The following is a 13,548-nucleotide window of genomic DNA, read 5'->3' as shown; positions in this document are numbered from 1 at the left end:
TGCCTACAGGGACTGTGATGTTCCGTCGCGACGATTCAATTTTTTTTCTTCTGAATTCTTGGACGTTTCCATATTATTACTCGAGTTGCGTCGCACTGTATGTTTATCGGTGTTCTCAGCGTGCGATTTCCCTCTGCTTTTTCTTCGTAATCCAGTGCATTAATTCATAACACGTACAAACATGACCATATGCCATGCCTTCTTTTAATGTGCGTCTTACCGCTCCCTTTCCATTCCAGTGATCTTGCCAATATCTATAGCATCGACAAGTTCATAGACCAAACCGTCATGACATTAGTCGGGCAGCGGACTCGGGCGAGCGTCTCAGCGCGCGTTTTCCGAACATCGCAGACCCGGCGCCGTAGCAGAAATCTTCCTCGCGTCTGTGCTTGCTGCATACGCGAGTTGTAGCCGATGACTGTTTGCCGGTTTTATGTTTCGCGAGCCAAGCTTCACGCAGCTTCTTGGCCTGCGGCTACGTGTGAATAAGGCTGACACCAGGCTCCGTTGCGTACGTCCGGCACTGCGGCACCGAGCAGTAGCCTACCATCTTGCGCGCCTTCAAAGGCAGCCACTACCTATACTAGTGCTTCAAGCGTTGTAAAGGGGACACTCGAAGCGGGAAAATCTCGCCACTAAATGAGTACCGCAGCGTACGAGGGAATTTAAACTCTCGTTTTCAGCTCGCTTCGGCGCTCTCGAAGCAGCCGACGCGGCCGCTATGTCCACGTGATCCCTAATAGCACGTCACGCCGACGGTGGCGCCAGCTTTTCCAGTGGTGGAGCTCGAGGCCAATAGCCGTCCATCACGCCGTCCCTCAATAGCCCACTTTACAGACAGATATTTCATCGTGATTTCCCTCGATTTTTCTCCTTTTATTTCCTCCGTCTACGTCGGCTTTCACATCAAATTTTCTCACCCCCTCCAATAGCTACACCGTTTTTCTAGCATCAGGCTAAAGACAGTACAGCGCTATGCGATGAAGGTGCAGCCAGAATGGTTTCCACTTATAGTTATACTATCTCGTGTAAGTAAACTGTCACTTACTGTCAAGCTCTGACTATATCCCTCTAAAGTTGCGCACCAAGTAAATAGTTAAAACCCGCCGTGGTTGCTCAGTGGCTATGGTGTTGGGCTGCTGAGCACGAGGTCGCGGGATCGAATCCCGGCCACGGCGGCCGCATTTCGGTGGGGCGCGAAATGCGAAAACACCCGTGTACTTAGATTTAGGTGCACGTTAAAGAACCCCAGGTGGTCGAAATTTCCGGAGTCCTCCTCTACGGCGTACCTCATAATCAGAAAGTGGTTTTGGCACGTAAAACCCTATATTTAATTTTTTAAATAGTTACATAACTGGTGGGGCGCGTCCATGGCGCGCAACTTGAGCCGACAGGACACGCGGGAACAATTACCCTGCGAACGCTGCGTGCATACGCTTTCTCGACGGCGCCGCAATAAAAGACCACCGTGAGTGTACGTATTATCTGATAGCCTCCTGCGCGGCGGGTCATACCATCAGCCCCACCTGCGTGGCCTCCGGCCGCTATCTGCTCCGGCGCACTTCAGCGACCGACGTGCGTACTCCGGGCTGAAACCCGGCCGATGCAGAAAGAAAAAGAACGCGCGCAGCGTCGCACCCTGTACACGCATGCGCCACTGAAAATAAGCACGCCTAAAACACGTGTGTCCCAATACACTGCGCGGTACCAGGTGGCAGCACCGGCACGTGGTCAGGTATACGTTACGTGTACACAACGATTTGTTTCTTGGAGTTTAGTTCCATTTGTGGTTCGAGAAAAATATTGCACAGTATCGGAAGATAAAGCTGACTCATTGCCGTAGAGATGATCAGCGGGATTGTCGGAATTACTGGCTACTGATGCCATATACCAATTGCTTATGTTCAAAGGCTTGGCATTCGTGCTCTTAAGTAAAGGAGCTGCACAACGAAAATATTTATCTTGTTCGCCTATATGCTCCGTTTGATGACAAAGCGTTCTCGTATACATTGTGCAAATGCCAAATACAGCAATCATTTCACGTGGGCCTATATGCCGTTCATTGCTAAGTTCACACAGATATTTAAACAATGATCTACGACAGCGCTGCTGTACGTATTCAGGCAGGTTTGTGGAAGGAACGGAAATTTATTGAGTGAATATTTGCAGTACTCATGTAATTAATTAAAATATTTTATTACTAATTAGCTTTCAACCATTTACTTCAGGGAACCTATGAAGAAATTGTGGTACCAAAGCCTATAATAATCGTCATATCCAGAGCAGCTATTTTTAGAATGGCATCAGTTTTGAGAAATCCGTCCCCAAGTCCCCAATCCGTCCCCAGGCGTGATCGCCTCGGGCAATGGCGTCGTGCGCATAGTCGCTAGTGCTAAAGGGTGGCGGAAGGATACAGGATGCCCATCTATAGGTAAAGCAGGATCCCGGCCGAACAGCAAATAAAACGGCAAGAGTCCGCGTAGATCGTAGGTTGACAAATTCCAAGCGAACGTCACGAAGGGTATGCTGACGTCACCACCGCGGTGGTTCGAAAACACATACATCGAAAGTATGCCTGTGAGCGCGTGCAATTCAAGTGTTCTGGGTAGCCCGTTGTACTGAGGGCGGTAAACTGATGCAAGCTTGCGCCGGGTAGCGCACGATTTAAGAGTGTCGGCCATGACCTTAGATAACAACCGCGGCCCCCTGTTCGTAAGGAGTTGCTTAGAAGAACAGTGATGAAGGATGACGACGTCAGTCGGCGACGTTAGTCGCACAAGTGGTCGGGAAGGCGCGCATGATCGCATGCCGTGTGGTACAATCGGCTGCCACTGCGACACACTCGTTGCCAGAGTGCGACACGGTGAATGGGCCAAGCAAGTCGAGGCCAACGCGAAAGAAGGGCGCCTGCGGGATGTCCAGGGGTGGGAGGGAGCCACTGATGCACGCGCTTCGATTTGTAGACGACGAAGCAAGAGTATTCCTGAATCCGCAAAGCCCAGTGTCCAAGGCGGCCTGTTACGTCTTTCAGATTGTAAAGCCGGCGTAGCGCGTGGTGGTCGGTGACAACTGAGACCTGTCGGCCGTATAGGTAAGGTAGAAATTTTGCGACAGTCCAGACAATCATCTTTCAACGGCCCTGCACGTACGTCGCTCGCGGCCCACGGTTCGTCCAGTCACACTGCGGTGCGCACAGTTTACACACAACGGGGCTCCAGGGTGACAGAGTGCGCAGCTCTAATTTTACAAGGTCACTGCCAGAGATCTTTGCTGTGCAGTGGGCCTCTTGTCGCACCACCTCGCAAGACACAAACTTCGAAGGCGAACACTTTGCTCCTCGTTGGGGAATCTGGCCCGTTCGCCGAATATTTCGGCAGGGGTGAGGTCAAGAGGCGACGGGTCAACTTCAAAGCAACTACACTGCTTCCGCGAACCGAAAGTTAGTTCCGCCAACGTTCTGCCGAAAGTACCGCCTCAGTTCGCCCGCTTGCGCGCTCTCCGTATAAACCCAGGCTGCCCCAGTGACCATGACTCTCCGCGGCTGGGCTTGTTGTCAAGCTACGCGTCTCATTTGGCAACATCGCGTCCTCCACGTAGCCGCCCGCACAGAAAATGCGGTTGACACTCTTATATTGTATGCACGTAAAATATAAGAGAAGTAACTTGTGGTAACTAGCGCAATTACGCTTCCTAATTTCGGCGATATGAACGGGCAGAGGGCACCATACCGAGAAATCGGAACATGTAAATAGGTAATTGCCCAACTTATACAAATTGGCATACCTTAATAATTCGAGTTTGTAGGGCATTTGTTACATTTACAGAACTAAAGCACCTCAGTGGCTTTTACGGTGGTCGTAATATCTGACGGCGATGTTGACGAAGCAGTTTCATAATTATGACATTACTCATTCACGAATGCTACGCTTTTAAAGGCAAGGCGCGAAAGACCAGGACTGAAGAAGGTCACAAACGACCAACTAGCCCAATCAATAGCTTTACTTGTAGCATTCGTACCGACCGTCAGCTGGATAGCGGCGTCTCGTGGCCCTTCCATATCCCGTCCATATCCGTATCCATATCCCGTCGCAACCAAAAAGAAAAAAAAAGCTATAAAATTGCACGATCCTCGTTAGCCAATGACGACGCGCGGAACTCTCTTCAGACCCGGATGATCCGTGAAAAGGCGGGGTCGCAGTCCCTGTCGCTCAAAGTTCCCTATCGACAGTCTAGTGGACTGCCTGTGCGGGATACCACCGGCATCCGACCTGGGACCGAGGTGTAAACACGACTCCTGTTACACCTTGGGCCGTCAGCATTAGTGCGTATATCTCAGGCAGTGATAGTGCGAGCGATAGGCGGCCGAGCGCTCCACCGCCTGCCGCTCGGTGCTCTAGCAGATAGGCATAGCAGCAAAACGCTTGCGCGCTGAAGAGCTTACCGTTTCGTTTTCTGCTCGTACAATGCTTTGTTACCAAAGTTCTATCGTTCGTTCATATTCGTTTAAATTCCTTTTCTCGAAACACTCATGCCTATCAGAACACTCAGTGCCTTGAATCAAGGCACTGAGCATGATGTGGTTATTCACTCATTGAGAAAAATAAATACTATGCTTTTATCGTTACTTTGCTTCGAAAATTTCCGCATGCAAACCGAAAATGTTGTGAACCGTCACGGATCTTTTTTTTTTTCCGTAGCAGAATCGGAACGGAACTTTTTTCAGTGGAACGTAACTAAAACAAGAATGAAAAACACTTCGTTCCGACACCCTGAAAACAGCGCATCGGGCATTTCTTCGCGGTCCTCGGGATTCGATCCTGCTACTTCCCCCAGGAGCCCCGATCCAGTGTCTTACACTAGACGTCTACGCACTTCTGGTGATCATCATGGCCACCAGGAGGCTTATACTCAATTGAGTATGTTGCAAAAGTTCACCTCGTATCGCACAAGGACCTGCTGATGCTACAGTGCTTCTGACACTACCGCAAGCGCTTGACAGGCTTCAAGCGTAGCAAATCCGACGCTCTTGGCGGTGAACATTTTAATGCGAAGCATTCTTTGCCTCAAACCGGGCACGTTGCGCTGGGCTGTTCTCTCGCTTCACTGCTCGGGTCTCCTCTAAATTATCATCACAAAAAGACTATCACAAAAAAGTTCGAACCAGGGTCCTCCGGCATGATAGCCCGGTGCTTCACCGCTTTACCGTTTGCCTTCTAGCGCCTATACGCCAACTGACACCTAGGGGTGACCGGCGTGTCCTTGACGACGCACAGCAAGGGTTTGCCTGTGAAAGCGAGAGCACAAGCGCGCACGTTATATTCCAGCGAGACACAGACATTAAAATGGAAAGCGCGAATATACCACCCCTCTTCGCGTACATCGCGTCACGTATAGCGAAAACTTGTTTTGAACGCTTGAACATCTCTCCTGCACCATACCGCTCAGGGAGCATTCGCATTTTGTGATCTGACCCAGGAACACCTGTAAGTCGTTTAAACATCAGACTCAATGTGCCTTTCATTCTTTCTTGCCCGTAATATTTGCTATTATAGCGGGACTGCGACGTTTGTTCCGAGCACAGTAAGAAAAGCGCGCCGTGAACAGTGAACGTGCGAGCCACATTTTACCACGCTGCGGGCAGCAAAGCCCCAAACTCAGCATAAGAGATCGCTCACACTCTCTTTCGGCATTCAAGGCGCCCTTTCCAGTAATTCGGAACATGTGACATCATCACAGAAGCAGTAAGAAGCGCTTATTCTTTCAAACACGATAAGACAGTGGCGCTCAATATAGATAACTCTTCCAAGGCGCCAAAGAGCAACATATAGCACACAAAAGAATGACAACGGAACAGAGCGTTTCGAATATTTACAATGAATCGATACCAGCTTGCCTGGCAACAACAAAATTATGGGGTTTTGCGCGCCAAAACCACGATCTTTTTATGAGGCACACCGCATGCAGTGGGAGACTCCGCATTAATATTGACCACCTGGGGTTCATTAACGTGCACCTAAAACTAAGTACACGTGTGTTCTCGCATTTCGCCCCCATCGAAATGCGGCCGCCGTGGCCGGTATTTGATCCCGCGACTTCGTGCTTAGCAGCGCAACACCAAAGCCACTAAGCAACCAGGGCGGGTATCTTGCCCAACAAGTTTTCAAACAGATACGTAATCAGCGGCGTCTCAGATCAGGCGTTCTTCTTCGAAGACTACAGTCGTCAAACGCTTTTGTAACGAAGCGCACGGGACCTAAAAAAATACTTCGTTATACAGGTCACATCTTTCTGAAGAGCGCACACCGTACTACCCGAAATAGAGCAAGCTAAACTTTTCGCAAGAAGAAAACCTTCATTTCCCATGTATTCAAGCGATACTTACTGAAAAAAATTCCTTCAGCACACTTTGTTGATGATCACCATTTATTTATTTATTTATTTATTTATTTATTTATTTATTTATTTATTTATTTACATTACCCTTGATGATCTCTTTAGGGTATTACATATTGGCGGCGACACCCGCCGTGGTTGCTCAGTGGCTATGGTGTTGGGCTGCTGAGCACGAGGTCGCGGGATCGAATCCCGGCCACGGCGGCGGCATTTTGATGGGGGCGAAATGCGACAACACCCGTGTACTTAGATGTAGGTGCACGTTAAAGAACCCCAGGTGGTCGAAATTTCAGGAGTCCTCCACTACGGCGTGTCTCATAATCAGAAAGTGGTTTTGGCCCGTAAAACCCCATAATTTTTAATATTGAGGTTGAGCTCCGCCACTGGAAAAGCTGGCGCTGCCGGCGGCGTGACGTGGGATGAGGGATCACGTGGACACAGCGGCTGCTTCAGAAGCGCCGAAGCAACTAAAAACGAAAGTTTAAAGCTCCACCTGCACTGCGGTTTTGATTAAGTGGGGATTTTCTCGCTTCTGGTGTCTACTTCACAACACTTGAAAACACTATAATAGGTAATGGCTGCCTTTGAAGTTGTCCAACATCGGAGGCTACCGTACGATGCCGCAGTGCCGGACGTACGCAACGAAGCCCGCTGTGAGCCTTCACACATATCTGCAGGACAAGAAGCTGCGTAAGGCTTGGATCGCGAAATTTAGAACCGGCAAGCAGCCATCGGCTACAGCTCGGATGTGCAGCAAGCACTTCCGCAAGGAAGATTTCTGCCACGTCATCGGGGCTGCTATGTTCAGTGAGTAGCAAAAAACGCGCACTGAGACGCTCGCCCGTGCGCGTCCCTGACCGGTTAATGTCATGAAGCTCTTATCTATGAGCTTGTTGATGGTAGACACTGGTAAGTTCAGTGTAATGGAAAGCGAACGGTAAGAACCACATCAAAAAAGGCATGGCATGTGCTCATGTTTGTGTTAGCACCAAGCAATTAATGTATAGTGGATTAAGAAAAAGAACCAGCGGGAAATTGCTCGCTGAGAAGACCAATAAACGTACAGTGTGATTCAACTTGAGAAATAATAATACTGAAACATCCAAAAATTTGGAAGAAGCGAAAAAAAAGTGTGAATCTTCGCAACGGCTCATCACAAGTCGCCGTACGCGTCGAAGTCCCTAGCTATAATGAAAATATTTTTGAAGAGCTGTGATACCATCCACACAACAATGGTTACTTGTGTACTGTTGAATTCTGATATGCTGCGGCCTAAAGCTCACTAAACGATGCGAAAACGCGCGCGCAGCGGAAGCAAAACATCGTGCGTGGACATGCATGCAGACGCGCAGCCGGCCGCTGAGAACCCATGCGATCGCTGCATTCAGGCTTTATTCTGTTATGCTCCGTTTGGTTATACAGACAGCCCACTATAAGCACGTAGCTCTCAGCGATTGTCGACCTCTCACGCAAGATACGATTCGGGTGGCTCCATCGTGGCGACCATACGCAGTGGGTGGTGTTTTTACTGGGCGCCGCCAGCCAAACCTATGATAAGCCCGTTTATCTCACATACTAAGCGAGCGCGAGGCGCTTCTAGCAGATGGCGACTCAGTAAGTCCTCGCCGCCAATATTTAGGACTAGGTATATGCCACGCTTTGCTATATGACATGCGGTATATGTGGGTTATATTGCCACACCATCATTTCGTTAAAGTTGCTCGTAGCTTGTCTTACATTCTTGACAAGGTTAATCTTCGTAATCTTGGGAATGACAGCCCGCAACCAAATGTCACGAAACAAAACACCTACAGCGCATACCTTTTACGTTAAATATTCTCAGACTTAGCTATTAAAAAAACTATAACAGAAACCTGAAAATTAAGTAATTTCCTTGGCCCGGCTGAGCACTACATCCCGGATTGGCCACGCTAGAGGCCGCGTTTCTACCACAAAGCTCGCCTTCGTGCATAGCGTTCGCCGCCAGTGTTTCATGGTAAACGTTACGGTTACATAAGCTACAGTTGCCAGGAAGCGTGAGAAGCATCAGGGTCATTCGAATGCTATCGCGTTCCACTCTTAAAGGCGAAGCTTAACGTCCTCCAAATCTTTTTATTAAAAAAAATAAAAACCTTTTTTTGGGGGGGGAGAGAGTGGTGGGGGGGGGGGCTGCATTTGTGGTTGTAGCGATGCAAGGGGTGTTGAAAGACTTTCCATTACCGCGTAAAACAATGAAACGCGTCACTTGGCACGACTGCCGCCAGCCAATGGCGACGCGCGTAGCCCTTCTCGCTTCTGCATGGATAATCCAAGCGAAGGCGGCACGCACAGTCGATGCCTGCGCGCTCAAAGCCCCCCCCCCCCCCTTCCCCCTCCTCGCCCCCTCCCCCCCCCCCTTTCGGCAGTAGGGTGGACTTGCCTGCGCACGATGCCACCGGCAGCTTACCTGGCAGCATGGTTTAAACAGAAGATACGTGTCGTGCACATCCAGCCGCCTCTCGTCAGTCGCGGCAGCAGTTTACAGTAAAACATGCGAATTTTCGCACTTGTCGAGTGAAACATCTGACTGTAGCCTGAGGACTGAACCAATACTGAAATCGAGACAAATTTCTCTGTAAACTGCTTGGCTATAAAGTGAGTTGTTTGCCGCCGGTTATAACAGGCAGTAACTTAAGGTGAAACGACTTGAGATCGTCACCTGCTGTCACTACACAGTGAGCAGTATTTATTCCCTTGTAACGTTACGCGTTATGCTATGTTCACACTACGGTCGTAACGCGCGTAACAGCTCTTTTGGCGTTTCGAACGTAACGGCTGTAAAAAACGTTACGGCAGTTAAGACGGCACCTTTGTTCACATTTACTGCTGCTTAAATTACGGCTTTTACAACAGGCCAATAAAATTTGGAGCTGCAGAATCGACGTCACCAGCGGTCCAATACATGCGAGCGCTGGCCGCGATAGAAGAAATTCACGCTCAAAACAAACTTATAGTCATGTATTCAATCGCCCAAAGACGACGAAGGCTACGCATAAGGGTTTGGGTGCGGCAAGTATTTCTCGACAGGGCCGTGGACGGCGATTTTCACAACCTTTTCGCCAAGCTCCGAGTTGGTGACGCTGCGATGTTTCATAACATCATGCGCATGTCGCCCCAGCAGTTCCGCTTCCTTGAAAACCTATCGAGACCACTTATCGAAGTTCGGAGCACGCATCTGCGGCCATCGATTTCCTCGGCGGATAAACCAGATGAACTGAAAACAGTCTCGCAAGGCGCACTGCAAAAATTTTCACGAACACAGCCAATCGTGCGCACGGAAAGGCGGAATGGCACTTCCCGCGCCCGGAGCTGTCTGCAGACGGGAGGACGGAAGTGTCGTCACCGGTTGTTGAAAGCCGAAAGCTTATCGGTCATTGGCTGTGTCGCAACGGTCGTAACATAACAGTCGTAAATATTGCCGACCCTTTAACACTCTCACCCACGATTTTTGCGAGAATTGCGCACGTTGGTACCTTTACGTTCGCAGTCTGAACTAGACGCATACGCTTGTTGCGCTTCCGCTTACGTATGTTACGAAAAATCGGCGCCTTACGAACGTAGTCTGAACATAGCATTACAGTCAGGTCAGCGATTTACAGATTTATACTGCTTCAGTGACATTTCTGACAGGCCCGTTTCGCAAAGCTGACACAGCTTCGACTTTTTCAGGAGAAGTCGAAGCCTCATAATTAGTTGTGTGGAACAAATTGAAATTATAATAATTCGCTACGGTGTTCAACATAACGGACATTCATAGCAGGCTTGTGGTGTATTTTTTAAAGTTGTACTCAAATGAAGATGGTCCGAAACATCATGGTGCATAAGGTAACATTGAATACTAAATTTAAAATAATAAATAATAAATTTAATATAATAATAAATAATAAATTTAAATACTAAATACTAAACGAACGGGTGGTTGTCTCATTTTCTCTTCTTTACTTCTCTCCACCTTGCGGGTTTCCGCAGAACTACTACGTCAATACTAAATTTAGTTTTTCTCCATATACGACAGCAGAAGCTCAGGTTCACGGCCTGCATCATAACCTAGGCTCTCCAACTGGTGCCATAAAGGACTGCTTCGTTGTTTCAATTCGAAGTTATAATGAACGAATGGGTTTCGCGAGCAATTGATACCTCTGTATAATGACGGCCGGTCGGTGCCGTTCCGATAGGGATGTGGCGTATTGTCGAACGAAGGCAGCTGCAACATATGAACCATTCCATCGCCTTTCATGGCTTGGCTCTCAATCATAAAAGGAGGCTTTAATTTAGCACCTCCTGTATGAATGCAAGGGAACGGAGAAACAACTTTTTTTTTGTTTTTCGTCACCCAATGCCCCGATTTTTATGCGGTTTGTTGCACTTAAGGAAACGTTAAAATAGACTAAATCTGGAATTTCTAATTCGTTGAAAAATTGTTAAAAATTTCAAATAATCAAAATAGTCAATTATCAAGTTCACAACTCTAACTCGGCAACAGAAATAGATATCAGAATTCTGTAAACTGCCCCTATAATAATACATCTAGAACTTACAGAAATGATGCATTATACACCACTCTACCGATAATTTTTGAGTAGGATTTCTATGAAACCCTCGTAAACACTGAAGATTCCATGTCAGCTGTAACTTGACATATAAATTTGCCCGCTTGAGATTCTCTAAATGATGCAATTTACAGAACAGCGGTATCTGCTTTTTGTGCAGAGTCATGGAGTTGTAAACTTACTATAGCATTTTCCTTAAACGGAAATTTCGCTCATTAACTAAAACATGCTAATTAACTTTTTGAATCACTGACGTTAGGGCTCGCGTTCCATGGCAAATTGGAAGCTGAGGAGCAGTTAGCTGCCATGTCTGCTTAGCAAAAAATCCTGTAACTAGCAGCACTTTTGAGATATGTGACCTTAATATGTGCTACGAAATACACGGGAGTTGCAGTTTACAGTTTCACAATAGGGTGCCTCTAACAGTTCGGAACGGTCTTAAATGGAAGGCCGACGCATCTTTTAGCAGATCTTGAGGACGGATATGTCTGAAGTGGTGCTAGCCCTAGGATTTCTGCTACGCAGAAAAACTACTGCGCGGCTTCAATATCGCAATTACAACGTGCGCCCTAAAGTTGGCAACTTGAAAAATATATATCAGCACGTTTTAGCTAATTCGCGCAATTATCGTTGAAATTTTACTCGCTGCTAGTGTCCGCGTAGCCTATCGTATAAAAAACCGCAGGCGCTTGGATATGCCACTTGTAAAAAAAAAAAGAAAGAAAGAAAAAGGAGAGGTGTTTCGCACAAAAAGCAACACCTGGTGTACATCGCTTTAAAAAGAACAAATACACACACGCGAATAATGCTCACAGTTCTCAGTAGGCAGCTGCCGCAGCACAGTCTCATTCCGCCGATGCGTATGCAGGCGCACGGCTCCCCGAGAATGAAGGCTCACGTCTCGCGTTGTCAAACAACGGCGCACACAGAGCCAGTGAAAGTTGGGCACGTGCACGCTTTCTTGCTAGACGAAAGGACTCGCATACGCGGACTCGTATTCGCAGCTTCTGTCCGTTTTCTTTCCCCCTCTCTCTTTCTGTCACATTTGCTGCGGCAAATGGTTATTCGCGTCAAGGTCTACACTAGCTGGTCACACTCCATCGCTAAACTGCAAAGGTGAACGAGTGCTCGCTTTATTTTATTTTTATTTTTCGGTTTACCGCGGAAACGCGCGTTCACGGACGAACCGTGAACGCTGCGCGGCCTTTCCGACTCTCCCCGCTTCGATTTTCAAGGTGAACGTGTCAGTGAGACCGCACTCCAATCTCGCAAGCACCGCGGTATCGCCGCCGGTCGCGGACCGGTGCGCGATCGAGCTGCCATTTCGGATTGCTCGGAGGTCTAGGTGACGTATACGAAACGTATATGCGAAGCGCATATACGTGCGCGGATTCAAGACCTTTGTACTACGCGCGTGCATGCGCCGCGCTCCCACGTCGGCCGACGAGCCGGACCTGATCGCGCGTTGCGAACGCACTCGTGCGGCTCCTCCGAGATGGAATTCCACCGCGCGCGAACTTCCTATCCGCGCATGCGCACTGCCGCAGGCGTGTCGACAGGAATGTGACCGCGGTGGTAGCCTGGGCACTCGTGAGCATCGCTGCAAAGAAGCCGGCCTGGCACATCTATAACTGACGGAGACAATTGAAGGCGTGACACACACAGGCGAAGTACACTCCTGCGCTTGTCCTTGCCTGCTGAAGTTAATTTTATCTGTCAATCGAAATTCTTCACAGCGCGGTCACGACACTTTCGAAGAAAACTTGCGGCGATCAAGTCGAGCACTACGCTGTGCGATCCTTGAAATATAACGGCAGATTTTCGTGCGGGTATGCACACAGTGAAATGCGAACGCGAGAAAGTTCACAAAAGGGACTTCGGATCACTTACGAGTTAGATGATCAACGAGCCTTCTTTATCAAAATTTCCTCGTCGCGAAATTACATTCCGTCGAGACATATGCACTATAGTTTCCTCTGGCTAGATCCCTTCCTTTCGAACTCAAGATAAGCGCGATATCTTGTCTGGCACTTAAGAAAGGCGGTAGCGGTTGGTGCGCACGGGACCTGCATGTAAAACCCAGCTACGCGTGCGAGTAAAATTAGGGACCATTATTTGGTTGGCATGCGTTTATAGTAGCACGAGCATCGAGTGACGCTCTTGTTTATCGTGCAACACTTCCTGTTCACCTCCTGATACGACCGGGGACGAAATTAAAAATAGATAAGAAAAATACATAACAGTACAAAATTCACGGGTTTCATTACAGATATAACATTAAACCATAAGTTCAGTTACAAGTTGAGTTTCTGAAGCGTCTCGAATAGATAGAATTAGAAATCACTGATTACCACACATCAAAGCACAGAATCGTAGACTTTAGCGACCCGCCACGTGAGCACGATTTCGGCGAAATTCCTGGAAACCCGGAAGTAGAAAGGGGAAGTAACGACGTCGCTAATGACGTCACACGCAATAAGGTGGCAGGATATTTAACCGAACTTCCAAGTCCAGCACGTAACGTTAACGAATATCCGGATAACATTCTAACAATTACGTCAAATAC

The 13,548-nt window shown here is 48.2% G+C and overlaps 1 protein-coding gene across 2 annotated transcripts in view; it reads right to left on the bottom strand.

Moving 5' to 3' along the window:
- Gnpnat (glucosamine 6-phosphate N-acetyltransferase) overlaps positions 1–13,548 on the bottom strand; it is a 43,264-nt gene that overhangs the window by 26,570 nt on the left and 3,146 nt on the right. Inside the window, exon 1 of one of the 2 annotated variants that reach the window (XM_065450213.2) lies at positions 11,796–11,972. The exons of the other annotated variant lie outside the window; for it this stretch is intronic. Within the exon in view, the coding sequence (XP_065306285.2) occupies positions 11,796–11,831 (36 nt within the window). The 5' untranslated portion in view covers positions 11,832–11,972. Of the gene's footprint in view, positions 1–11,795; positions 11,973–13,548 lie in introns of those variants that run through there. 2 annotated transcript variants of the gene reach the window in all.

Source organism: Dermacentor albipictus, chromosome 7, assembly GCF_038994185.2.
Source record: "Dermacentor albipictus isolate Rhodes 1998 colony chromosome 7, USDA_Dalb.pri_finalv2, whole genome shotgun sequence".
In the NCBI taxonomy this organism is placed as follows: domain Eukaryota; kingdom Metazoa; phylum Arthropoda; class Arachnida; order Ixodida; family Ixodidae; genus Dermacentor; species Dermacentor albipictus.
Note: the sequence above shows the minus strand (reverse complement) of the source record. Positions and strands in the feature narration are given on the sequence as shown.